General features: G+C 42.1%; 1 protein-coding gene and 4 non-coding genes across 6 annotated transcripts; all 5 read left to right on the top strand.

The window, feature by feature from the left end:
• The first annotated feature begins 4,306 nt into the window (after positions 1–4,306).
• Positions 4,307–27,065, top strand: TNPO2 (transportin 2). Of its 2 annotated transcripts, none has more exons than XM_063449588.1 (25): positions 4,307–4,419; positions 8,721–8,834; positions 10,810–10,885; positions 12,127–12,276; positions 12,790–12,896; positions 13,173–13,306; positions 13,396–13,477; positions 14,098–14,220; positions 14,313–14,431; positions 14,526–14,586; positions 16,270–16,438; positions 16,641–16,793; positions 16,912–17,137; positions 17,420–17,591; positions 18,436–18,522; positions 18,927–19,034; positions 19,152–19,310; positions 19,414–19,501; positions 20,279–20,377; positions 20,489–20,584; positions 22,005–22,080; positions 22,177–22,276; positions 23,376–23,450; positions 24,443–24,589; positions 25,066–27,065. In XM_063449588.1, the coding sequence occupies exons 1-24, from the start codon at positions 4,348–4,350 to the stop codon at positions 24,548–24,550; spliced, it is 2,754 nt and encodes a 917-aa protein (XP_063305658.1). In that variant the 5' UTR covers positions 4,307–4,347; the 3' UTR covers positions 24,551–24,589; positions 25,066–27,065. The 2 variants fall into 2 exon arrangements, with proteins under 2 accessions (XP_063305658.1, XP_063305659.1); XM_063449589.1 differs by having other exon boundaries at positions 8,725–8,834.
• On the top strand, positions 7,227–7,294 carry LOC134603919 (small nucleolar RNA SNORD41). The gene has a single exon (XR_010090656.1). It is a non-coding gene; the product is annotated as a small nucleolar RNA SNORD41 (small nucleolar RNA).
• LOC134603916 (small nucleolar RNA SNORD41) lies at positions 12,373–12,441 on the top strand. The gene has a single exon (XR_010090653.1). It is a non-coding gene; the product is annotated as a small nucleolar RNA SNORD41 (small nucleolar RNA).
• LOC134603917 (small nucleolar RNA SNORD41) lies at positions 16,491–16,559 on the top strand. Its single transcript, XR_010090654.1, has one exon. It is a non-coding gene; the product is annotated as a small nucleolar RNA SNORD41 (small nucleolar RNA).
• On the top strand, positions 17,816–17,885 carry LOC134603918 (small nucleolar RNA SNORD41). Its single transcript, XR_010090655.1, has one exon. It is a non-coding gene; the product is annotated as a small nucleolar RNA SNORD41 (small nucleolar RNA).
• Positions 27,066–27,972: the final 907 nt, after the last annotated feature.

A 27,972-nucleotide genomic window follows, 5' to 3' on the forward strand; every position in this document is an offset into this window, starting at 1 on the left:
ATCATAAACGATAGGGCTGTTTCAAACTTCTGTGATATCGACTTAATGGAAACATAATTTACTTACTCTGTATGAATGTGTAGGACAGGAACAAAGGAAGAAGGACACAATTTACTAAATCTTAACGGCAAAATCATAATACCATTGTCTGTTGTGAAATGCTGTCTTTTATTTTTCTTGTTCCTTCACCTGAATCAAGTTATAGCCCCCCCCCCCCCCCCCCCCTTGAAAACCACAGAGTTTGGATTTAATAGCAAAAAGAATTTGATCTATCATTGTAATCCCGTTCAGGTCCAGATAATGGAGTAACAGAAGTTAGGATCCCCCATCTTAGTGATAAAGATGACTACCTTTTTAAACGGATCTTGGATGAAAAGGATATACGTATCCAGAGGATCACACAGGGACGCAGAAAGGTCGAAGGTGAGGATTTTTTTTTTAAATTTGTATTTATTTCTGATTTTTCAATTCTTTATTTATTCTACCATTCATTTAAATAGAAGTGTTCATCTGCTGCCTGGAGTGTCTCTTTCAAAGCAGCCTTACAATGAATTTCCCATAATCATCCCCATTTAAAGGTGGGACGTTATTACAGAACTATATATGCCCAAAGGTTATGCAATTTGATTTTGTGTATGGCTTTATTAGCTACCTTCTGGTGGGAAATTAAATTATCCCCTGACATTTTATTAATTTAAATCAGTAAGGCAGGCATGTCCATTAGAATGTGTGACTGGAACTGTTATAGAATGGTAGCCTGGCCACCATTTTGAAAGTGTACAGTTCAGTGATGTTTGCGTGCCCTGAGCCAATTTGTACGTGCACATTGCATGCTGGAAATTATTATCTTACTAATACAAAGTATACTTATTTAACAATCTTTATTTGAAGAAGATTTTGTCATTGCATAGTAAAAGAACATTGAAATGAATAAAAACAAACAAACAAAACAACAGACATACAATTTATCAATTCCCCCCAGACCTTGTATTATTGAGGACCATTTCTCTGTGAACCAGCGTAGTCACCGATGTTTCTTAATCCATGTCTGACCCACGTTGGCCATCTAGGGTCGCTACCTCCTGATTTCTACTAGGTCATATTTGCTTTTCACTCTGTCAAGGATACGGCATCATTATGAAAGCCTTGTGATAAGCTCTAAAGCAGGCATAGGCAACCTTTGGCACTCCAGATGTTTTGGACTACACCTCCCATGATGCTTTACCTGCATTATAGGTGTAAGAGCATTATGGGGGATGTAGTCCACAACATCTGGAGTGCCGAAGGTTGCCTATCCCTGCTCTAAAGGGAAGGAGGAGCAATAAATAAATAAATAAAATAAAATGTTTTCTCTCTTTTATAAAGAATAGAGGGTGTGTGAGTGGGAAGTGGGGGGATAATTGTCAAGATAAGAGAGGTGAGAAAGATGAGAGGGATGATGAAATAGAAAGTGTGCGTCACTGGTGCACCACGCCACCAGCCCAGTCCCTGTCTTCCTCCTTAGCAAGTTTTTATTATTTAGTGACATTCAGTAAAAATTGAAGTATAGATTTGTTGTATTTAGAGAGAGGTAATGTGGTTTCTTGCAGGCAGACACTCTCGGGGGCCCGAACGGTGGCGAGTCCCCTAAAATCTCAGTCAGTGTCGTGTGTATATCCTTCCAGCAATGTTCTACTTTTGGGCAGGGCAGCCATATGTGCAGGTGCGTGCCCTCTGCTGATTCACATCTTCATCACAAAGATTAGCTGTCAGGAAAGTCGCATTACTATTTTTGGTACCAAAAAGATAAAATATAATATATTGTTGAATTGTGTTTGTGGCTGATATATCACATGGTGTGTTTGTTGGTGGGGCTGCTTGTAGTTTTGCATGTGAGGCTTCTTGTGGGATTGTTTGCGTGTATGTGGCGTTTGTGGGGACTGTGTGTGTGTTTGTGTGTGGGCTGTTAGTATTCTGAGATCACTTCCTCTAAGTGCAGCACTGTGTAAATAGAGGATTGTCCCTTACCATATTTTTGCACTAGCGGATCTCTGAAGTTCCATAGGGACTCCTAATAAGCCAGAGCCTGTTTGACGCAAGAAGCCTTGAGTGCTGTGCAAAGGCACTGAGTGCCATAGACTGCTAACCCCTGCTACATAGACATGAAAGTCCTGCAGAGTCTCACCCCCATGCACAGGTCCTCATACACAGATGGCTCCCCATCTGTTTCATGCCTGCCCGAGATGGACTGGTAGTGGTGTGTTATCTGTGCAAAGCTGAGTCTACCCATTAGTGTGGGTGTTTGTGGTGTCACCAAGTCTATCAGTTTCCTCAATCCTGGAGGTGACTGGTGTTGGCGTTGAAATCACCTCTTCCTTTCCTAGGAATGCATTCTCCCACACAAATATTCCTCAATCGGCCTAGGGATAGGAGTGATCACAGTGGTCTTGTGTAGTCTATACCATCATTTTGATGTAGAGTGTATGGGACTCTGTGTGGGAATTGACCTGGGTATAGAGGTCGTTCGCATTCACACCTATGTTATTAATGGATCGGACTCAACTCCCCCAGGGCCAGCCAAGTTCGTTACGCTACACTTGCACTCTCAACAGATGTGTGGCATGATAATAATGTTGGGAATAAGGCAGATCTAAACCTCCCAGTGCTTTAGAAAAGCATAGAGCATTGTGTTTCAATCTTGAGCGACTGCCCTTCTAAACATATTTTATCGACAAGCTCCTCAATGATGAACAGAAAGCTTGTAAGAGTTCCATTTGATTTGGAAGAGGTATTATAAATGTGGTAAGACGTTCATTTTAAGTACATTGATCGCTCCAAATCCACCTGTATGTTTTTTAGAAGCAGCATATGGTTTATTTGATATAGCTGGAAAGTCTGTTGCCACCCACCCCCAGGTATTTCAATTGGTCTTTGCATCATTTAAATAGAAACAGTTTTGTCAGAGCTTCATTCTCCCCCTGTGGAAATGTTCTTGTGATGTTCTACCCGCAAGTAGCTGGGTTACTACTGCCTAGGTCACCCTTACCCTTGTGTATATAGCCGCTGAGTGATCAAGCTCTCTATTGCAAAGTGGGTAACGGCCTCAACCAAACACTAGCCAAGACTTAGTAAAGGGTGAAGAACTGTTTTATTGGCACACAATGTCACCTTTTATACCTGGGTCTCAACAGGAGGTCCTCAGGGAGAACAATAGGATTGCAACATTCCCAGCAACTTGGTACCTGAGCTGATAATTTAATTAGCGGCCAAAAACCTTGGCACTGGGGCATGAAATACAAAATAAGACAAAATAACTTTTGTTCCCGTGCACATATCTAGTGTCCCCATGAAGCTTAGCTCAAAGCACCCACTTAGTCCAAAAAGCACCCACATTGGAAGTGGGTAGCCCGAGAAAGGGGGAAGTTCAAGTTTCAACGGGTTGCAGCTAGCCTCCGATCCGGCACGGAGTTCCAGAGCGTTTTGAGGTAGCTCCCGTTCAGACACGCCATGCCCCAGCAGACCCCCGGCTGGTGTAGGGAGGCTCCTGAGCCACTAAAAAGGGGCGCTGGGCTGGGAGACACAGGCTGTAGAGATACGTGATAGTGAATATAGTCTTTTAGGAGTTGTGGCAGTTGAGGAGGCATGTTTCCAGCCAAGGTGACCAGTTGATCCGTCACAGTTATATTCAGCACTTCATTACATACTACATTAGAAATCCTGCAGGGACATTCTATAGACACCAGTACCACTACATTAAGCAGCAGTGGTTCTGGTGACTATAGTGTCTCTATAATTTCAAGGTCCACTCTGGGGGGTGGTAGCGTGCTAAGGTCAACTCAATTCTCACTGGATTGTGATCTGCCCATGGCATCAGTTCAATCCACTCTTGTTGCCCAAATATGTAGTCAATTCCCAGGTATCTATTATGGAGAGCGGAATAGAAGGTGCAGTCCCTACCGCTGGGAATTAGTTGTAGTAGTGGTATCATTATTAATGGCAGTAATGTTATATTTTTATTTCTAATTATTATAGTTGGTGATCATTATAATAGTGTTATAATTAAAAATGTTATCATTCCAATGATTATACACAGTACATCACGGTAGTATTAGTGTTATCATTGCTGTTATTATGGAGTATTATGATAACAGTAATATTGGTATAACTGTCATGGTATTGTAATAATAATAATGATGATGATGATGAGCTATTTCCACCACTAAGATGGCGGCCGTCACACGTCATTTTTGCCGGTCAGGTGTTCTCACTGGAAGATTTCAAATCCAATGCCTGGACGGCGGCCGCGCAGGGACATGCCACTTCCGGCTCCTCCCACCTTACGACACCCCATTGGTTGGAGTGGTGCGAATGACGTCATCAGCCCGCGCTCTCTCTCTTTCTGTGTCTACGCCGCCCGCGAGTCTCCTCCATCTCCGCGAGGTGAGCGGCCCGGAGCCGGGCGGGCAGGGGGTCGGGGTGACCCGGGGAGGGGTTGGTCACGGGGGCCGAGGTCACGGGGAGGGTGGGGGTGAGGTTTGGGAAAGGCTCCGTGTGATGGGCTGTAACGGAGAGCGAGTAAAGGGATGGGAGCTCGGGGTGGAGCGGATACCATCCCCCCCCCCCCCACACGCTGGGCTTACTGTAACCGCACAGGAAATGGCAGGCTCGGGACTGGTCGGCTAACATCGGGGAGATTGGTAATAATAGTGATAATTCCAGGCTCGGGACTGGCCGGCTAACATCGGGGAGATTGGTAATAATAGTGATAATTCCAGGCTCGGAACTGGCCAGCTAACATTGGGGAGATTAGTGATAAAGGCAGACTCGGGACTGGTCAGCTAACATCGGGGAGATTGGTAATAATAGTGATAATTCCAGGCTCGGGACTGGCCGAATAACATCAGGGAGATTGGTAATAATAGTGATAAGGGCAGGCTCGGGACTAGCCAGCTAACATCGGGGAGATTGGTAATAATAGTGATAAGGGCAGGCTCGGGACTGGCCAGCTAACATCGGGGAGATTGGTAATAATAATAAGGGCAGGCTCGGGACTGGCCGAATAACGTCGGGGAGATTGGTAATAATAGTGATAAGGGCAGTCTCGGGACTGGTCAGGTAACATCGGGGAGAGATTGGTAATAATGGTGATAAGGGCAGGCAGGTTTGGGACTGACCAGCTAACATCGGGGAGATTGGTAATAGTGATAATGGCAGGCTCGGGACTGGCCACCTAATATCGGGGAGATTGGTAATAATGGCAGGCTCGTGACTGCCCGGCTAAAATCGGGGAGATTGGTAAAAATAGTGATAAGGGCAGGCTCGGGAGTGGCCAACTAACATCGGGGAGATTGGTAATAAGGGAAGGCTCGTGACTGGCCGGCTAACATCGGGGGGAGATTGGTAATTATAGTGATAAGGGAAAGCTCGGGACTGGCCAGCTAACATCGGGGAGATTGGTAATAATAGTGATAATTCCAGGCTCGGGACTGGCCGAATAACATCAGGGAGATTGGTAATAATAGTGATAAGGGCAGACTCGGGACTAGCCAGCTAACATCGGGGAGATTGGTAATAATAGTGATAAGGGCAGGCTCGGGACTGGCCAGCTAACATCGGGGAGATTGGTAATAGTGATAAGGGCAGGCTCGGGACTGGCCGAATAACGTCGGGGAGATTGGTAATAATAGTGATAAGGGCAGTCTCGGGACTGGTCAGGTAACATCGGGGAGAGATTGGTAATAATGGTGATAAGGGCAGGCAGGTTTGGGACTGACCAGCTAACATCGGGGAGATTGGTAATAGTGATAATGGCAGGCTCGGGACTGGCCACCTAATATCGGGGAGATTGGTAATAATGGCAGGCTCGTGACTGCCCGGCTAAAATCGGGGAGATTGGTAATAATAGTGATAAGGGCAGGCTCGGGACTGGCCAGCTAACATCGGGGAGATTGGTAATAGTGATAAGGGCAGGCTCGGGACTGGCCGAATAACGTCGGGGAGATTGGTAATAATAGTGATAAGGGCAGTCTCGGGACTGGTCAGGTAACATCGGGGAGAGATTGGTAATAATGGTGATAAGGGCAGGCAGGTTTGGGACTGACCAGCTAACATCGGGGAGATTGGTAATAGTGATAATGGCAGGCTCGGGACTGGCCACCTAATATCGGGGAGATTGGTAATAATGGCAGGCTCGTGACTGCCCGGCTAAAATCGGGGAGATTGGTAAAAATAGTGATAAGGGCAGGCTCGGGAGTGGCCAACTAACATCGGGGAGATTGGTAATAATAGTAATAAGGGAAGGCTCGTGACTGGCCGGCTAACATCGGGGGGAGATTGGTAATTATAGTGATAAGGGAAAGCTCGGGACTGGCCAGCTAACATCGGGGAGATTGGTAATAATGGCAGGCTCGGGACTGGCCGGCTAAAATCGGGGAGATTGGTAAAAATGGTAATAATGGCAGGCTCGGGACTGGCTGGCTAAAATCGGGGAGATTGGTAAAAATAGTGATAAGGGCAGGCTCGGGACTGGCCGGCTAACATCGGGGAGATTGGTAATAGTGATAAGGGCAGGCAGGTTTGGGACTGGCTGGCTAACATCGGGGAGATTGGTAATAATAGTGATAAGGGCAGGCAGGTTTGGGACTGGCCAGCTTACATCGGGGAGATTGGTAATAGTGATAATAGCAGGCTCGGGACTGGCCGGCTAACATCGGGGAGATTGGTAATAATAGTGATAAGGGCAGGCAGGCTCGGGACTACCCAGCTAACATCGGGGAGATTGCTAATAATAGTGATAAAGGCAGGCTCGGCACTGGCCAGCTAACCTCGGGAGATTGGTAATAATAGTGATAAGGGCAGGCTCGGGACTGGCATCAGGGGAAGATTGGTAATAATAGTGTTAAGGGCGGGCTCTGGTGTAATCTCACAGAGATCTGGGGACACTACTTTATGGGTGTTGGTGGGTAACACTGTTATAGAGATTGGGCCGTAATATCGCAGGAGATGTTGAGAGATGGATGTGTATTATGTACTATCATGGGAGATAAAGCGATCTGGTTGAGATAAGTGGGGCTGACCTAGTAATATTTGAGTGGGGTGGGGGGCAACAGGTGGGGATTTTAGATGTTTTACTTTGGGTTGACTAATTCTTGCCAAGGAAGAACTTGAATATTAATCTTGGTTCCTTGGGGTGAACTCTAGGAAGGCACTAGATATGTGAACATGTAATGATATGCACAAATGATACTCCAGAAATGATGCAGACTTAATACACTGACTATTATGATGGTTTCAGTATTCATACTGTCTGATCTGGAGTGTAGATTAAAATGCTTGTCTTTGAACTATTTTTGGTTAGTTTGGGTAATTCAACCAGCCATCCCTATTGCAATACTAAGTGTTACTGTGGGTTGTGATTTTTATTTTATTTTTCTCAAATGGTGATTGTAACCGATCATGTAGGGCAGGGGTGCCCAATAGGTAGATCCCCAGATGTTGTAGAACTACACCTCCCATGATGCTTTGCATGCATTTAGAATGGCAGAGCATCATGAAAGCTGTAGTTTTAAAACATGTGAAGATCTACCTTTTGGGCACCGATGATGTAGGGCACGGTTTCAGTGATTGCTAACATCTGGTATACCAGATGCTGAAAGACTACCGTTCCAATATATAACACATTGATTTTTAAAACCTATTTTTGTGTGTTGTGGCTGTTTCTGTGACATCTTCTGGTGTTTAATACGATTCACTGCAGATTTTGACATTTAAATATGATTTGTGCTTCCTGTTTTGTGTTCGTTGTCATGAAAATTAGCTTGCGTAGCATTGCTCAGTCTTACACCAATGCTCTGTCACAGGGAAAACTCAGTCAGAACACTAGTGGCACCATATGCAGTGTTAAAGCAGATCATCCAAAGGCCGTGCTCATCTGACATCTTCCAATTGTTATGACTAACTTTGGCACAATAACCGTTTGCATTGAGAGTGTCTGAGCATCATGGAATCTGCTGTGCTAAGGCGTAGATATCTATATATTAAGTCATGTGTATTCATTTTCTGTAAGAGCCTAAGTTAGACATATCCTCTACACTTGTTTTACTTGTTCTGAGCCATATGTCAGTATGCCATTCAATAAAGCAATGAATTGGAATGTTAAATTATTTTTTTACTGCAAATACAATGCCCTTTATTTTTAAATCAGCAGCTCGGTAATGTAAACCTTTTGTATGTTTTTCTTAGTATATTGCAAGTGGGTGTAATCATATTTACAGTCATCTTGATGTCAGGATAGAGAAGACTGACTCAGCATTGTGAGAGTTTATAATTGAGCTACAGCTCAACTCATGCCTTTTGCCCAGGTTACAGCAAACATAGCATTTCACCATCATGTATAACCTTTGTCTTGTGAGATTCACTGGCATTGTATAAAAGTATATAAATTCCATCGCCTTTTTATTTTTAATTTATTTTAGCAAAGATCATTGGCACGTGATCTTCTAGCACTCCACCTGTTGCATGCTATCTCTCCCGCAATGCTTGCTAGTTCAATGATGTAGCACAGCAATGATTAACCTGGCCACCAAAGAAATTTGTGGACTCAATTTCTTAAAGATATGTTGAGCATCATATGAAATGTATCTCAAAAACCTCTGCAGTGAACGCAGTGTTTGGAATTATAAAATTAATACTTTCTTGCATAATTAAAAAAATTTTTTTGCTTATTACTCTCTCTTTCTCAGTTAGTAGTTGTCGCGATGGACTGGCGCCCAGATGAGGAAGGATTGCAGCAGGTCCTTCAGCTGCTTAAAGACTCGCAGTCCCCAGACACAGCCACGCAGCGGGTAGTCCAGGATGTATCCTTTAAATTATTATTTTTTTCCAAAGACCCATTTTTATTTACAGAAATTGAAGGGACAGTCTAAACAACGCAATCACTAACCTTAAAGGGGAAGCCTAGGCACCAAAACAACTTCACCTAAATTAAGTTGTTATGGTATCAGCAATTCCCCCGGTTTAACCTCCCGTGCTGATCTCCACCTCTCCTGGGAGAGCGAAGGGCGCCACTCCGCACTTCATAAAACTGCTCCTTTAGCCTTGCAAATGAAAACAAACAGAGTTGTTTACTACAGTGAACATTTTCATAAATTCAAATCCAAAATACATGGATTGTAAAAATTCTTAGTCCGCTCTGATTCCAGTTCTGCTATTTTGGTCTAAAATTCTACATTCAATTTGAATTTTTATCAATTCTCACTTTATTAAATAACTCTGAGTGTAATTTCTGAGGCACTGTTTATATATTGCAGTTTCCACACGTACTGGTGACTATCAGACTTATGTATTTGTGTAAATATGAAAAATTTAGTGAATAAACCCATGTCTTTTCATTTTATTTTTCTAATCTTTTTATGAATACTGTACTTTTCACCTTTTGTTTTTTTAATTGTCTTCTGTGAAATCTGAAGACAGAAATTTGCAACTATTATTGGCATTTATATAGCGACAACCTTTTCCACAGTGCTTTAAAAATCTTCCAAAGTGGGAAAGGTAACCATATATGAGACAATTTAAGATTGGTGCAGGAACAAAAAGTTGATGAGAACCCTGCTCGGACAAGCTCACAAGCTAGGGGTATTATTCAGTGACGCACTGTGTGCTATAGAGGTTTAAAGTTATAATGTAGTGCCTGGAATATAAAGCTGTATTCCTGTCACTACAGATCCCCCTGCCTCCCTCCCCAGTAAATAAAGGGTTAAAAACATCCCAGCGCCGATGTGCCTAGGCGCTGGGTTGAAATGCCGCCCCTTCTCCATGCCTCGATGAGCGGGGTCTAATGCGAATGCTCGGCAAATGCCAGGCACTCAGTAGACTTTCCTATGGGGAAAAATAATCAGACGCTGGAGGTCCTCATGCAGAGCGTGAGGATGTCCAGTGTCCAATAACGGACCAAAAGTTCGTTATGATTCCGGAAGCCATCTAGTGGCTGTCTGTTAGACAGCCACCGAGGGCAGACTTAGTGCTGCAATGTTTTACATTGCAGCACTAAGTTCAAATGTGTCACAGCACCCAGACTACTTCAATGAGCTGGGTGGGGGTGTAGTTTAGTTTTTATACTATGGAAGCCTGTGCTAATATTTAAGACCCATGTAATACCATATGAACTGTAGGGATTTTTATGCTCTTAATATCTCTGTATAGAGAATAAAGTAGGTATGACAGAGCTTCACAATTACCCAGTTTAAGTGTATTTATGGAGGAAAAAAAAGTAATTTTTTCATGTTTTGCCAAAATGCCACCAATATTTAAACAGTCTACATTTGAGTATAGTGCGTATCTGTATTTTATTTATGTGCAGCACTGAATATTGTTTGCTGCACATACCACCTCTCACAGGAACTACCTGCTAGACTCCCGTCCTTTACTAGGTGTGTATTTACAGTTCCTTTTTGTGAAATCGATTGATCAATGGAAAACCTTTTCTCCCTTGGGTGAAGATCAGAGTGTTTGCTCCTTGTTCCCAGGAGCGCTACAGTACTGAAATATAGTCTGTACCATTTATACCAATATCTGTAAAACATGCACTATATAACTTGCAAAAATATGATTTTATGACGCACTCTGTGACAGTTTGTCCTAGAATGATGGTTAACGTTCTGCTCTCTCATGATCACTATGTTCTGTTCTTCCCTGCCTCAGATATTGCTGGCATTAATATGCGTCCCATCTTTAGTCCTGTTATCTGCTACTTTACTTGTTTGCCTGTCTGCCCCTTAATATTGCCTCATGCCCACAATCATAAACACAGTGCTTTCCTTAACCCATTCTCAGAAATTAAAACATTTGAACCAGTATCCAGATTTCAACAACTACTTAATCTTTGTGCTGACGCGGCTCAAGTCTGAAGGTTAGTATTAAGGGTGATCGGTGATGGGCAGGTAGCTGGAACTCAATCTGGCTTCCTCCTGGCAAAGCACCATGGGACATGTGACCAAGCAAGCATTATGGGAGATTGGATTAGATCTGCTATATATTTTGTAACCTTTTCTTACTCTACAAAATAACTGCATATAAAAAAAATGCTTGCAAACTGTTGATTATATGTAATAAGGTCCTTTTATTTGCTACATATATGGACGTATATATTCATACCTGTGAAAAGATAATTTTTCTTTGCACTCTCTGCATGCTGTATTGGCACCACCTAACAGAAAACAAAAGGCTCACTTCCCTCAATTTTTAATATTCTGTTTGTATGTCCCTATTTAATTAACCTGTATTCTTGTGATGGTAGGGACATGTTCTAGGTGAGTTTCAGTGTTTTATTCAATAGGGTAATTTCCAGAGAAATGAAGCCAGGGCACACACTACTATTGAGGAGGAGAAATAACATCTATGCTGACTGCCAGGTACAAAGGGCAGAGCTGACAGCAATGATTGGCAGGGACCTCAGACGGAAACGCCCAGTTGCAGACCTTTATTTTCAAATTTTAATATATATATATATATATATATATATATATATATATTTTTTTTTGTCCTTGTGATTATCGGTTTTATTTTTAAATTCATTTGAAAGATTTAGTAAATTACACAGGAACCAGGGCACACATTAGAAGGAAAACCAGAAACCTGGTTGAATTCTTCCTCTGCTCCATGTGCTTTTTGTGTTCGGACTACGTCATTGTATTCTGTATTAACAGTTTCCCTTTAATCCATATTATCACATAAAGCTAAATATATAATTGATTACAGTAATCACTAACATATATGCTTGCTTAATGAAGTGTGGATTTTTTACTCTACTGCATTATGCAAGTCCCACCATTGTGCTGTCTTCATGGGCGTCCCATTACTGTAACACCCAACCACCACCTTCGCCTTCCTGTGGTGCTCCAAACAGGGCACAGCTCCAATAACCTAATGCCAATGTGCTGGTTTAATTGACAGCACAAAAGCCATCATAAAGTATTAGTAAGTTTCACTATTGCTTGTTTGGGGAAGTGGGTACAGATCCTGCAATTCTGCTAGCACTATGTATAAATTCAGTTTTATGCCGTTTAACGTGAGTTAAAGTTTGTGTACCGTGAGAGGTATACCAGATGAGCAGAAGTTATTGTCTGACTTACTTGTATTGACATTTTGTAGATGAGCCAACACGATCCCTGAGTGGTTTGATCCTGAAAAACAATGTGAAGGCCCATTATCAGAGCTTCCCTCAACCAGTGTCTGAATTTATCAAGCAGGAATGTTTGAACAGCATTGGCGATTCTTCTTCTCTCATCAGAGCAACAATTGGTGAGTGAGCGTCCCTCTCGATGCCAGGCAGTGCACACAGTGTGCTCGTTGCTCCGTGAGACTGCTGGTTATACTTGGAGCGTGGATGGTAGTCTCCTGGAGGTGATGCAGATATTGATACCTGATGTCAACTGAAGGTTATCGTATTCATACTGTCTGATCTAGTGAGACAAAATGTTCGGTTAGGGTGTGATTTGAGATTTTCTGGTATCCTAGGGTTCATGTTTCAGAAGTAGATCTTTAAAGTGTAGCACTAAGTCAGCATTTCACATCTTGGTACTTCTCTAAAGGATCTCTATTTGGACTTGGTGTGCTGAGCCAGTCATTGCTTTGTTCCTATGTTATCTGGGTTTCGAGATTCTACATTGATTTCAATACACACTGCTGTCCACACACACACCCACATTCTGTGATCATAGTACTGCTTTCTGTGATCGGGATGCCGCTCTCTCCGGCCTGGGGTGGCGTTCTCTGTTGCTGCCATTAATCGGTGATCAATTTCCTTTCTTTAAGGTATACTTATTACTACCATTGCATCGAAGGGTGAACTGCAGACGTGGCCAGAGCTCCTTCCTCAGCTATGTAACTTGCTGAACTCTGAGGATTACAACACGTGTGAGGTATGTTCTGACCAGTCATGTGTTTGTTTTTTCTCCAGTACTCTGTCAGGAGTTAGTAATTTCAAAACGTAGTGAAGAGAAATATTGAAAAAACTTTCAAACTAAACTGAATCTCTAGTTTGTGTAGTTTGGCTTAATATGTTCAGTTACTTCAACTGTCCTCGGCAATTTACTATTTATTGAATAACCCCGTCTATAAGGAGGACTGCTTTAGAATATGATGGTTCTTATTATAAATAGTCAGGAATCTATTTTGTCTGTTTGCTGTATCTGTAGGGTGCGTTTGGGGCTCTGCAGAAGATCTGTGAAGATTCCTCTGAACTCCTTGACAGTGATGCGCTCAACAGGCCCCTCAACATCATGATCCCTAAATTCCTCCAGTTTTTTAAGCATTGCAGTCCCAAAATCAGGTGGGTTTAAACCGTGTCCTTACAATACCTTGTATAAGTATGTGATACCCATTAGCCAGTGTGACAAGCCCTGTTCTCTCCTCTCCCAGGTCTCATGCTATCGCCTGTGTCAATCAGTTTATCACAGATCGAGCGCAAGCACTCATGGATAATATAGACACTTTTATTGAGGTGAGTTCCATGGATGATTCCCAGGTAAAGGGAGTGAACTGTCATGGTTGTGGAAAGTACACAATTAGATAAAACACTGAAAATTACCTGTAACTTGCGTCAACCTTTCTCCTTCATGTGATGCTCTATTTTCTTGTACACTTATATAATTAATTTAGCAAATGACATCCTAATTAAAGTCAGTCCAGGCACAGCCTTGTCACTCATTGCAAATAAGGAGCAAAAAGACACACTGTTTGAATTCTACTCTTCTCTGTTTGCTGACTGCCAGGTTAAAGAACCAACACTTAGAACAATGATTGACATGGAGGTGGCTGGAAGACAAATTGTGTATTTCTAGATTTTTTTATTTAATATAGAAGATAAGTAAACTTAATGAAAAAAACAAACAACATTGGAAGTGACCGTTCCTCTTTAAATGATATGGAGATGATGCAGAATCTACTTGCCTGATGTACTCTGAAGGGCCAAGTATTCATACTGTCTGATCCATAAAAACCCCATCACACCTTTAATGCGGAGGACACCTTTGTTCGGTTGTTCTGGGGTTGATTTTTTTTTTTTTTTTTTTCTGGTCTGTTGTGGGTTGTAAGGATTCTGCATTTTGTTTTACATTGCAGCACCTTTTTGCCCTGGCAGTGGATGAAGACCCTGAGGTTCGGAAGAACGTGTGCCGTGCGCTGGTCATGTTGCTGGAGGTCCGAATAGACCGGCTACTGCCTCACATGCACAGCATAATCCAGGTATTGAACACTGGTTCTGTCCGCTGCTTGAGATGGCACCTACCCTCTCCTTGTGAGATGCTTGCAATACTTATTGTTCCTCTTCTCCCCAGTATATGCTGGAAAGGACGCAGGACAGCGATGAGAACGTAGCACTGGAAGCCTGTGAATTTTGGCTCACCTTGGCAGACCAGCCTATCTGCAAGGATGCCCTCGCTAATCACCTCCTGCAGTGAGTACCACACACATTGTATATTCTTGTACAGATTAATACCAATTCAGTACATGGAGTATGGCATGACGGTGGTCTTTCTCTTCCTTTGTAGATTGATTCCAATCTTGGTGAATGGGATGAAATATAACGAGATTGACATAATACTACTGAAGGTAAGGTTTCTGACAATACGGCTTACGTGCAGTGTGCTCTTACTAACAATGTTTCAGAATGTATTGGGGAGGGTAGCTTTAGTCCCTGACAGTATTATTTACTAAAGTGGAAATTGTTAGGTAATTCAAAGTGAATTTTAACTTTAAGGGCAAAATAGCTGAATTGGAAATATTCTCCAAGGCATTTATACGTCCAACAATTTTCACTTTACTGAAAAACCCTGTAAGTCGAATATTGGTTTGTTTTCTTGACATTCTTTGTTTTGAATGTGCAGGTATTCATACATAAATTGACCATGACATTTGGTGAGCAAAATTTCAGGCTGCTAATTAGAACACAGAATGTCATGAGTAACATTCTTTATAAAAAATAAATAAAAAAAAGGTGAGTAGGTGAAGCTTAGGTAGTTAGAAATAAACATCAGTTGAGTGCTATAAAATCAAGCATTATGCAGGAGTCAACCACAGATAAATGAGCAGAGGTGAAGTCCAAACGTGTGGGGTTGCCACAGTGTACCAGAAGGCCGATCGGAACCGCCTGTGCTCTCATCTGATACACGCCTTGCGAGAAGACTGGGTTCTTGGGAGAGGGTTCGTAATCCTCTGTGCAGCATGGTTTGCATATTTGAGACTTCAAAACTGAGAATCTCCTGGCCTGAGAATCTCCAGCTGCCAACTAGGGAGAAGTGGTTAACTGAGCAGGTTTGCTTGGAGGGCTTGAGGTGCGGGCAGGTAAGGTGCTCCCGTGGTTCAGAGGTACACTGACCTGGTGTCTGTACACTGCTGCTTTGCCTCTATGCTGGCCCAAAATCTCGCCAAGATGAGATGCAGCTTAGCACCCCCCCCCCACCGTGAGTTGAATATTTCTAAATTAGACGTTTAGCCTCATATTATTATTATATTTTTAGGATTTTGTGTCTTTTTTTAAAAGCTTATCCAAAATTATTAAATCGAAGCCTCAATTTGCAAAAATGTTGTGTTTAATGAATAACCCTGTTAGAAGGGAAAAAAGGGGTTTGTTGAGTAAAGATGAAATATAGTGAGAAGTGGAGTTAGTAAAGTCTTTGTAGATTAGTTTTTGCAGTTTAAATTGGATCCTGAAGGGTACAGGAAGTAATGAGTGCATGCGTTTAAAAATATTGTGCGCATAGCACACCCTTTTCTAAGTGGGAGCTGCAGGGTTTAAAGACAGACTAGATGTGAGGAAAAAAGTTAAGATCTGACTCAAAAGTAACACTAAGACAGCGAGCTTGAGGGTTAGGGCAATAGGCGTTTAAGGGGGAAAAGATTAAGTTTTAGAAAACTGTTAAACATCCAGTTAGTGATGGAAGAGAGGCAGCTAGTGATGTTTAAGGACAGCAGAAGAAAGGTCAGGGGAGGAGAGGTAAAGCTGAGTATGGTAAGTAAATCCAAAGGAGTTAATAAGGTTACAGAGAGAGGGAGTGTAGGTAAAAATGACCAACAGGTCCTTGGGGGACGCCAGCTGCGACAGGCAGCAGGTAGGAGATGGCATTTGAGGAAGAGACACTAAATGAGCATTCAGAAAGAGAAGATGACGACCACGAAAGCACAGTGTCACGGAGTCCAAGGTTGTGTGGAGAGTAGTCAACATTATCAAAGGCAGCGGAGAGGTCTAGGAGAATAAAGAGAGTACTGACCTTTAGATGATTCTGTCTCTGCCAGGGGGATGTGGAGGAGGATGAGACCGTGCCGGACAGTGAGCAGGACATCAAGCCACGGTTCCACAAGTCTCGCACAGTGACACTGCAGCACGAGGAAGATCGTGCAGAAGGTGATGATGATGCAGATGACGAGGACGATGACGATGATACATTGTCTGACTGGAATTTGAGTAAGTGTTGGTGAAGAAGTGTGAGGGGGATATACAACTGAATGCTCACTCTCTGGAAATGATGCAGACTTGTTTACTTGATGCTCACTGATGGTTCTTGTATTCATACTGTCTGATCCCAGAGAAGAGTCCATGTTAGAGAATATGTAGGTGTTGTCTCAGTTTACTTGTCACTTATTTATTTTACCCTCTCATCTTGTAGGAAAATGTTCTGCTGCTGCTCTCGACGTCCTTGCCAATGTGTTCCGGGAGGAGTTGCTCCCTCACCTTCTGCCTCTTCTGAAAGGTCTCCTTTTCCATCCCGAGTGGGTCATAAAGGAGTCAGGAATCCTGGTCCTTGGGGCAATTGCTGAAGGTAACGCATCCTATAATTTATCCTTGTTGGCTTCTTTGAGCTTGGGGTGGATTTAGTGGCTTTTTCAAAGTTCCTACCCGTGTACATTTTCTCTAAGTTCTATTCTTCTTGTATCCAGGTTGCATGCAGGGAATGGTTCCTTACCTCCCAGAACTTATCCCTCATCTGATCCAGTGCTTGTCTGATAAGAAGGCATTGGTCCGCTCCATTGCCTGCTGGACACTGAGCCGATATGCCCATTGGGTCGTCAGCCAACCTCCTGACCTCTACTTGAAGCCGCTAATGACGGAGCTCCTCAAACGCATCTTGGACAGCAACAAGAGGGTGCAGGAGGCAGCTTGCAGGTAGCAATCAGTTCAGGCTGTTAATCTTTTTAAATGTATCTATCTTGCTTTTAGGGTAGCCCTAAGGCATGTGTATGTATGTATAATCTCACACTCCATAAAACATTTTATTTATGTTATGATGTTGTTGTTGTGCGCCTTCGATGTTATTTAGCTGCTGCGCAAACAGTTATAATTGCTTTTATAAAAATACAAATATTTTTATCTGGGTGTATCCTATTATTTCTTCCTCTGCAGAATAGAATGTTTAGTAAGTGCCATTTTCTTTTTTTACCCTGTTAGCGCTTTTGCTACGTTGGAAGAAGAGGCCTGCACAGAATTGGTTCCGTACTTGAGCTTCATATTGGATACGTTGGTGTTTGCATTTGGGAAATACCAGCACAAGAATCTTCTGATCTTGTATGATGCGATTGGGACGCTGGCAGATTCTGTGGGACACCATTTAAATCAACCTGTAAGAAATAATTGATCTTCTTGGGCATGGCTGCTGCCAATGGCATTGTATGATTACACTGTTTTCATTGGTGACCTGGGCATAAAGTAATAAATACATGAGGAACCTTGATACTGGAGTTGCTTGTACAGGATCCTAGAACCTTATTGTTGGCAAAGGCTCTTAGTAAATGTGGTTTATAAATGTGTGCATGTCCAAGTTTGTCACTGTAGTAAAACATTCCTCTGGAAGTGATGCAGATAATGTTGTGTGAAGTTTTCTGATGATTCTTTCTATTCATACTGTCTGATCCAGAGTGTGAAACCAACACTGAGAGCAATGCGGTGGGGATGTCTGCTTCGGAGAGGAGACTCCGACAGGGCGATCGTTTAAAGTGATGGTCAAAATAGCCAAACTGTAAAACTTTTCTAAATCAGCTATGCTTTCAATTGGGCTACTCTGGCCTCACTTTTAATTCTAGTAAATAACATTCCAAGGTTCCAGTGCCTAATAGAGGCTTTAGTCGCCCACAGCTGTAATTTAAGGTTACGGCTCTTTGTGCTTATTGCTGGTTAGATGATCTTGCACTTTATTGTGAATGAAAAGGCCACAACAGACTGTTTCAGTATTTTGTCATTGTATGTAGAACAGAAGGGCGTGATTTATTGTATTCTGGCCTTACATGGGCGTGATTTATTGTATTCTGGCCTTACATGGGCGTGATTTATTGTATTCTGGCCTTACATGGGCGTGATTTATTGTATTCTGGCCTTACATGGGCGTGATTTATTGTATTCTGGCCTTACATGTTTTTATGTGACAAACCCAACATAATGGTTCTGTCCTCGGTTTGTCCTTGATCCAGGAGTACATCCAAAAACTTATGCCCCCATTGATCCAGAAATGGAATGAACTGAAGGATGAAGATAAAGACCTTTTCCCCCTGTTAGAGGTAAGTCAGTTTGTTGCAGTACAGATAGCAGTTTGGTGAATGTTCCGTTTAAACCTGTGCATTGATGGGGCATGATGCAGAACCAGAAATATGAGTTTCTCTATGAAAGATTTTTATTCATACTGTCTGACCCCTCTGTCACCATAATCTCGCACAGAAACGTTGGTTTGGATAATAAAATTTTGCATGTTGATTGCTTCATTGAAATTTGTCCATAATTTGTGTTTTTTCATGTGAAGGCCATTTACTCCCTACTAGCAGACTGACCTGTGCTGATAAATAGCCGCCACATTTCTTTTGAGGAGTTCTTGGAATTGCTTGAGACAAGATTTGTGAATCACCCCGTCCTTTGATATATTTACCTGTTAGTAGAAAAGATCCACTAATGGAAGCTCTTTTCACAGTGCTTATCGTCCATCGCCACCGCTCTGCAGAGTGGATTCCTTCCGTATTGTGAGCCGGTCTACCAGCGCTGTGTCACCTTGGTACAAAAGACCCTTGCTCAGGCCATGGTGAGTATTGCCCACAGGGCTATTGGATGACTGATTCACAAAGCTGCCATTGTGTAGTCGTTAATCAACGAAGCAGGACATATCTAGTGGATTATTTGTTTATTGTCTTCTTGGCAGATGTACAGTCAACATCCGGATCAGTATGAAGCTCCAGATAAGGATTTTATGATTGTTGCCCTGGACCTCTTGAGTGGACTTGCAGAAGGACTTGGTGGACACGTGGAGCAATTAGTAGCCAGGAGCAACATCATGACCCTTCTATTCCAATGCATGCAGGTAGTAGAGATGTTATTGAATTCATATCTCCTAACATTCGATGGATAGGGTATTGATCATTGGTTTTATGGCTCCCACTTATGATTTCCATCCTTCTTCATAGGACATAATGCCTGAGGTTCGACAAAGTTCCTTTGCTCTGTTAGGGGACCTAACAAAGGCCTGCTTCCTGCATGTGAAACCATGTATCTGTAAGTGTTTGCTAAATATATACTGGGATCCTAGTAATATCTGTATTTACACAGCTCCTTTCCATTACATTATACACAGCACGGCCCCCTCTGGGGTGGGATCCTAGTAATATCTTTATTTACACAGCTCCTTTCTATTACATTATACACAGCGCAGCCCCCTCTGGGGTGGGATCCCAGTAATATCTGTATTTATACAGCTCCTTTCTGTTACATTATACACAGCGCAGCCCCCTCTGGGATGGGATCCTAGTAATATCTGTATTTATACAGCTCCTTTCTATTACATTATACACAGCGCAGCCCCCTCTGGGGTGGGATCCTAGTAATATCTGTATTTATACAGCTCCTTTCTATTACATTACACACAGCGCAGCCCACTCTGGGGCGGGATCCTAGTAATATCTGTATTTATACAGCTCCTTTCTATTACATTATACACAGTGCAGCCCCCTCTGGGGTGGGATCCTATTAATATCTGTATTTATACAGCTCCTTTCTATTACATTATATACAGCGCAGACCCCTCTGGGTGGGATCCTATTAATATCTCTATTTATACAGCTCCTTTCTATTACATTATACACAGCGCGTCCCCTGGGGTGGGATCCTAGTAATATCTGTATTTATACAACTCCTTTCTATTACACTATACACAGCGCAGCCCCCTCAGGGGTGGGATCCTTGTACAATATTAACAGCACAGACCACATTGAGGTGGGTTCTGAGAACCTATGTATTTATACAGCTACTTTTATTTCCTTTTGCACATTATAGCTGAATTTATGCCCATTCTTGGCACCAACCTAAATCCAGAGTTTATATCGGTCTGTAACAATGCAACGTGGGCCATTGGAGAGATCTGCATGCAGATGGGTGAGTGACAGTTCTGCTCTAGGTTATGAGCACACAGTACATAGCTAAGCACATGGACTGCCATTCAAAGTAGGAGAATTGTCCTGAACGGGCTTGCTTTGTATTTAACAGGGGCAGAAATGCAGCCATATGTTTCGATGGTTTTAAACAATCTTGTGGAAATTATCAACCGGCCAAACACCCCGAAAACACTTCTGGAAAACACAGGTTTGCATTTTTTACATTTGTTTTACTTGTGAATATTTAACGTGTACTAACTGACAATTAACTGAAGTGGCAATCAATAGACCGTACAGAAACATTGATAGTGACTGCAACCTGTAAACTGTCCTTTGTTTGTGTTTGTAATGAAGGCATGTAGTCAGAACTAGTAGTGGCAGTAATAAGATTATCATTATTTTTTCTCTTTTCTCATTTTAATCCACTGATTCTCATGCAGGATTAGTTCAGCCTTGTGAATATAGTACAGTGTTGCTTATTTGTACTAACCATATATTTGTATAGCTCAACAGATACCTCCAGATAGATGTTTTATTTGTATGTGTTAGGTCAGGGCTCGACAAATCCCAGGTGCCAGGTCACCTTGGTGACTAGAAATTTTGCCCTGGCGTCTGGGATTTGTCAGCCCTTTTACCTAAAGTGGCCGGCTGGGCAATCAATGGAGCCGGCCGACTGCCCGCCGCTCAGGAAGCTGTATAGCCGGCTGTCCGCGGGAGCATAGAGGCGACCGGCTCAGGGAGCTTTTTAGCTGGCCGCCTGCCCGACCGCGGGAGGTATGGAGGCGGCAGGCTGAGCCAGCGTGTGAGGGAGGAGTCTTCCTGTAACTCCTCTCTGCTCCCTTGCGCTGTGTAATGATGCCAGGAGCCGGAATATGACGTCAATCCGGCCCCGGCATCACTGCAGACAGTGCGAGGGAGCAGAGAGGAGCTACAGGAAGATCACTGCTCCCTCGCATCGAGTAAGATCAGCCCCACTGGACCCCAGGGAAAGTCCACTCAGCTCTCCCAAAGGTAGAGAGGTTGGGTGGATGAGAATTAAAAAATATAACTGTGTGTTTCTGTCAATGAGTCTGTGTTTCTGTATGTCTTTCAGGGTGTCTGTCTGTCAGTCAGTGTGTGAGTGTGTGTCTGTTTAGGTACCTGCCACCCTCCGATCATATGATTTGGTGTTTTTACTTTTTTCCCCACGATGTGCTGGTATCGCTGTTGCTTGTCCCGCCTCCATAGCTCAGATCTTAATGATCTCAGCTAAGCCAATGCTTTCCCATAGAAAAATATTGGGAGGATATTACGCATGTTCTCTATGGGTAACATTCAGCGCCTCCATGTAGAGCACTGACACAGGACTCCTAAATTCCAAACAAATTTGTCAAGCCCTGTGTTAGGTCATTGTCCAAAACACATATAGAAAGAGACGAGACCATGATCCATGTATTGAAGGCCTCGTGTTTGTTTCATTGTATAGTTTTAAGTCTGATTTTACATTGATGTGGTGGCTTTTGGTGCATTGTGGTACACTATTAGGTTGGATATTGACTTATCTGGAGTCATTGTTTGGTATTAATTGGATTAGTAATTGTCATTCACTGCTGCTTTCAATCATGTGGTTTCTCCTCTTCCTTTTGCAGCCATTACGATCGGGCGCCTGGGTTGTGTATGTCCCCAAGAAGTGGCACCCATGCTTCAGCAGTTTATCAGGCCCTGGTAGGTCTCTAGAGTAATCTGTGTGTACTAGACACCTGCTTTGTGTCGATCACCCTATTCTGCTCTCCATTAATCTGTCAATTTTCCTGTCTTTAGGTGCACGTCACTACGCAACATCCGTGACAATGAGGAAAAAGACTCTGCCTTCAGGGGGATCTGTATTATGATTGGGGTTAACCCAGGAGGTGTAGTGCAGGTATAAAAAGGTTTTGTCTTAAATTCGACATTTGTATTGTACTGCTTTTAAAAAAGAGATTTAATTGTTTTTTTTTATTATTATTATGAGTAAACACAGTGAAGGTACTTTGTTTTAGCACATTGTGTTCTCCACTCAACATTATTTGTGCACATACACATCATGTAAAAGATATTCTTCGAAAAGTTGCCATTTGGCAATAGATATTTAGTATAATGGTTAATTATCCATCCTTGGGTGTGTGCACGATCGTGTTAAGGAGTGTTTCAATCTGCCAGCGTTGATACAATTCAAAACAAGGTAAATCCTTTCCACTGCAAACTCCCAGGAATACGCGTGACATTTTTATGAATAGAAAACCCCCTCAGGATTGTGAAAGCAATATAATTTATTGAAGATCCTATAAAGCATCTCGGATGCATAAATACAGACAGACTAAAAATAATGCAGCCATAGTCTGGCGTGTTTCACCTATGTAAGTGTAATCCTAAACATCGTAGCAGTGGATTTCCAATGAGTTGCAATGCAGCAAATTATGTAGAGAATGACAGAGGGTATTACAAGGTCAAGAAATGTGTACATTAAACGATATTTAATACAGTTTACTCCATTCTGGAGTCCGCAGATGTGCAGACAGCTGGTTGAAGAGGCATTTACACCTTTCCTATCGTGTGGGTGTATGTAAAGCATTGACGTACAGACCGCAGCCCTTCTGAATGGTGTCGCTATGTTCCCAGCTAACATTATAAAAAATAAAAAAAATGTGTGTATTATTATTTAGTTTTACATTGGTTAGCAGTTTGTCTACAACTATAAATGAAAGTATTTAGAAAACTGGGCAGACTAGATGGGCCGAATGGTTCTTATCTGCCGTCACATTCTATAACTTTATATAGATGCAATTTTATTCACTGTAAAAAGACATCAAGTTCCGCTTGGCATGCCAGGTGTATTTTAACCCCTTCCCACTCAAATCAATAATTTCTTAGTGGATTGCTTTTAATATCCAGGTTTACCGGTGTGGTGGAAATGGAAAGGTGTTTACATTGGTACGTCACAAAATGTTTGGGTTTACCTACACGTATCTCTTCCTTTTCAGGATTTTATCTTTTTCTGTGACGCGGTTGCATCGTGGGTTAGTCCGAAGGATGATCTCCGAGATATGTTCTATAAGGTGAGGCATTCAGTAAAATGGGATTATGCTTTGCCATAGTGAAAAGGATTTTGTTTAATATAAATGTTGTTGTAGATGTGATTTAAGGTATAAAAAACAATCACTTTTGTATTTATACCATGGTGAGCATCCATCTTCCTGAAAACATCTAGCATCAAAACACTAGAAACGTTTTAGAACGAACTGGTAGGAGAATGCCAGGGGACTCCAGACACTAGAACCACTTAGAGTACCTTCATGACAAATCCAACTTAATCTTAAATAACAGATAATCAGATCTCATCAGAAAGATAGCAAGTGTCTAATCTAATTAGATTGCTAGTAAATGTCTAGATTTTTCTAAATTCGGAGGTGAAAATAAAACGGCCCTTTCACTGCCTATCAGTCTATTCGGCGTGGAGAGATACTGCCAGAATGATTTCTTGCAGCAACCTTGGACAGACAACCTGATAATGGAGAGCCAAAGATCAGTACGGTTTTTATTAACAAAAGCCTATATAAAGAGTTGTGGGCTTTTAACCTGTTCTGGGAAGCTTGTCTGTGGTCTTCAAACTGGGTTATGTAGGAGAGGTGTGTCTTACAGCAGATGTATCACCGACTGAAAACATGATTTGTACTGTCAGCCAGACACAGGGGTAATTGAAATAAGTTAAAATACAACAGTGTATTCGTATTAAGGAAGGAAACACTTAATTGTATAACACGTGTCAAGCCAGATGGTTAGAAAACTGTAAACCTATATCTGTCATGACAGGTCACTTTAAATGAGATGACGCAGTGCGTTGAGACAAAGTGAGGACTATTTTCTGTCTAGTCTCTATGAAAAAGGCAAAATGGATATGCATGTACTTTTGGTCATTTAAAACCCTTTTTCTTTGGGTGTAAGACCATATCCCAGTGCTTGTTCGTAAATATCACTTGGGCGTTCGCTGTATGCTTGCTCTGTTTTGTGGAAGTGGTGATGATGGCAGTATTCTGGTTTTCCCTTTCAGATTTTGCACGGTTTCAAAGAGCAGGTAGGGGAGGAAAACTGGAACCAGTTCTCCGAGCAGTTCCCTCCGCTGCTGAAGGAACGTCTGGCTGCATTCTATGGGGTTTAAAGCAAGCAGAAGAGGATCTACGCAAACCCAGCATGGGAGGTTAGTCAACTCGAGAATTCCTTCAAGTTTGAAATGCAAACCTAAACTATGTACCTAGGGGACTGAAGGAAACTGCACCAATTGCTTCCTGTCTGCCCACTGTCTGTATTGATTACAGCCAGCCTGTTATTGGCTGCCCTGTTCTGACTTGCTATTGGTAAGAGATTGTGTCAGTCAACGAACAGTGCACGCGTTTGCTGAATCCGCACAAATCAGAATAGAGCGACCACTAACAAACCTCTTTCACAGAGCTTAATACTTACACTGGCTAATACTGGTATGGAGGAGACGGCCATAGGAACATGGCTTATTAAGATTAAGGTTGCATATTTTATAGATTTTTATGATTACTTCTCTTTTGTCTCAAGAGTTTATATAAAATGGTCTCAATGATGGAGCTGTAAACCGTCACATTTATTTAGTAGTCTTAACCTTTATTTTATTTTTTTCTCCCCGTTTTCTTCATTCTCCTCCAGGTGCCTGTTTGGTCCATGCGGTCATTGAGAAGAATGGTGTCCAACACCCCACCCATCCAGTCTTTAGCGGGGTTTTCAGGGAACTGTCAGGGCCAGTACCACCATCCCTCCACCCCAAATTCCTGGGAACATCTGTGAAGAGTAGGAGGACAAAACAAGATTTCAACTTGCAACACCCTAAATTATTTTTTTAAATTGACTATTTTTTTTTTTTTTAAATCAAGCATTAAGGGTGGGGTTGGGCCTTGGTTCAAGACGTTCCCTGAAGGGAGGGTATAGGGACCTACTACATGAGCTGATAACATGCATAGCGGGTTGGTTAGTGGGTCGGGAGGAGGGGCGGGAGGATTAGAATACAGAGCGGGAGGGAGGTTGGGAATCCATAGATGCATCAAGACGTTTGGCTGATAATCTGCCGTGAAGATGAGGCAGGAGCCAAAATACCATATCACATCAGGATAGGAAAGCTGGCCATTATCATTGCAGGTCTGTGGTGCAGCTGGAGGGAAGGGGAACCTTTTTCGTGGTAATGAATTGGGCTGGAAGAGGGAGGTTACTTTCTGAAGTTAATAGCATATATGAAACAAGTCTTAATCTGCTGCCCCATTCCAGTTTTTAAAAGATTTAGGACACTGGCACATGGTCCACCAGCATTCAGTCCATTGTGGTGGATATTTGTCTTAATTTCTGTCTAGCTTCAAGGGTTTCACTATCCACTGATGGAAGCAGTTTTAGAAACGGGTATTTTTATTTATTTTTTTAAAAATTTTCTTCTTCAGTCATCAGCATCAGAACACCACCTCTGTGTCGCAAGTTTCCGGTACTAGCATGAAGGATTTTATGTCTGCACCATTTAGTGCTCCACTTCTTCGTGTACTTCCTGCATTCCGCAGTGGCTGCAAGTAAACCATACTTGCATGAAGATGGAGAGCGTAGCACAGACGATCTTCGCAGGACTATTTACCTACACCTTGAGTGTGCCCGCTTTCACCTGAACTCCTGCTATTTTAATCCATATGGTGTCCATTGCCAAGAGAGGCAGAAGCCTGCCCCTTTGTAGATACCTGCATGGAACATGTGTTTACAGACACTGATGGGTCTAAATGATGCCCTGTAACAAAAAAAAGCTTACCTCTTTATATACTAACACTATGACAACTGAATCAGGACAACTTTTATGTTTTATTTTTATTATTTAATATGATTTTTAGATTTTATGTTTGAACCCTCAGTGAGGTGTAAATGTAAGATAACGTTCACCATCACTCCAATAACTGCTTTCAATTGTGGGACCTGCACCCTATCAGACTATGTTATGCATTATAGGTCCCACAGGTGGGGAACGAAAACACGCATAGCACTAGAAATTAGGAATCCAGTGGGGTCTGTTCAAACATTCCAGGTTTCTATTCTCCCCATAAAGTAATATATGGATTTTATTTAGAGAATCTTTAGAAATTCCAGGACACCCTAAAAGTGATTATTGATTCATAGACTGGGACCTAGCTAAAATTTGGGGGAGAAGGGTTACAATGGGTTAGGCTTGTTAAGTAAGTTAGAGGGGCATAGTGGATGCAGCAGGGAAGTGAAGTGAATAACCTGGACTTTGACTCACATCAACCAAATGTATTTTGGTACTGAGGGGACTATTTTGACTCATCAAGATCCGGAGGATGAGAAAGATAGCTAGATGTTATAACCTCTCTGGAGAGGGCACAATGATATGTGCAGGGTGCGATGAGGTGGTGCCCATTCTTTACCACCTTCCCTCCCTGTTTTGTACAGTAGGGCACACCACTAGGCTCCAGTTGAATTCTGGGTCTGTATATTGGTATTTGTGATGTAATGTTTCCTATGGTAAAACTGCAGTGTACTTAGTGTAAAGCTGTCTGCTTGCACCTTTGCTCAGATGAGAATTATATTCTCATTTTATGTATATTTTTTTTTTGTTCGTTTATTTTTTTTGTTAACTAAAATGCAGTTTTTTTGTGATTCTAAAATGTTTTATGTGTATTGTTTTTATTTGGAAAGGGAACAAAAGGCAGCTCCATCTGGCCCTCTGGAGTACAGCACAACCAAATAACTCCTTTTTCCCAGGAATTTGTTAAATGTTTTATTATAGGGCAATATCTCACGTCCTACTGATTTTAAAACCAGCATAAGAAAATTTAATATATCTTGTGGAACTGCTTCTGAAAATGAATCCAAAGTTTCATTACATGCAGAGTTAGTTGCTCATTACACTATTGTAATTTTGAGGGCCTGTCTCTTTATCTCCTGGTTTCTTAAACACTTTTACAATATGTCCCAATATTCAAAAAGAGGGAATTGAGCGGCCAGTTGGCAAACCTGGACATTTACAACAGACAGATTGCTACTATATATGCAAAGATTATAAACTGTGACATCACTTAAAGAAACCTAGGAGGGCTATTCATAAAAAAAAAATAAGAATCAAGAATTGAGAATGGTTCAGCCAGAATTACCCATCTGGAAAATAGTGCTAAAGAATTTTCCAATTAAGGCTTTTTATTTATTATTTATTTAAAAGTTGCAGGCGATGAGTCCGCTTTAAAATATTTTTTTTAAACATTTCTGCTATGTGGCTCATTATAAAAGAAAAGGTTGATATCGAAACCCACCGATTAAGATACAAACCGCCAGTCGGAGAGCTACACTCCTGATGTAAAAAGTCTCCTAAGCACAAATTGCAGTTGATGCAGGTGACTACTTGGTCAGTTTCCTGATGGCTATAATGGGGTTTTGTAAACAATAATGTATTTTCTTTGCTCCTCTGTGTCCCAAGTAATGCTACTGAAATTGCATAAAATAGATCACTGTTAGCTGAATAATACACCAGTTGAAACTGGCAGTTTGGTGGATAATGTTGCTGCTACGGGAAACGGA

The sequence above is a fragment of the Pelobates fuscus genome, chromosome 3 (genome assembly GCF_036172605.1).
Source record: "Pelobates fuscus isolate aPelFus1 chromosome 3, aPelFus1.pri, whole genome shotgun sequence".
NCBI classification, from domain to species: domain Eukaryota; kingdom Metazoa; phylum Chordata; class Amphibia; order Anura; family Pelobatidae; genus Pelobates; species Pelobates fuscus.

Bases quoted from the DNA above. Each gene is read 5' to 3' on its own strand.
- TNPO2 (XM_063449588.1), top strand. From the start codon at position 4,348: ATGACGTCATCAGCCCGCGCTCTCTCTCTTTCTGTGTCTACGCCGCCC. The intron at 10,886-12,126 runs GTTAGTATTAAG...GACATTTTGTAG, and splicing joins GACGCGGCTCAAGTCTGAAG to ATGAGCCAACACGATCCCTG. The intron at 12,277-12,789 runs GTGAGTGAGCGT...CCTTTCTTTAAG, and splicing joins TCTCATCAGAGCAACAATTG to GTATACTTATTACTACCATT.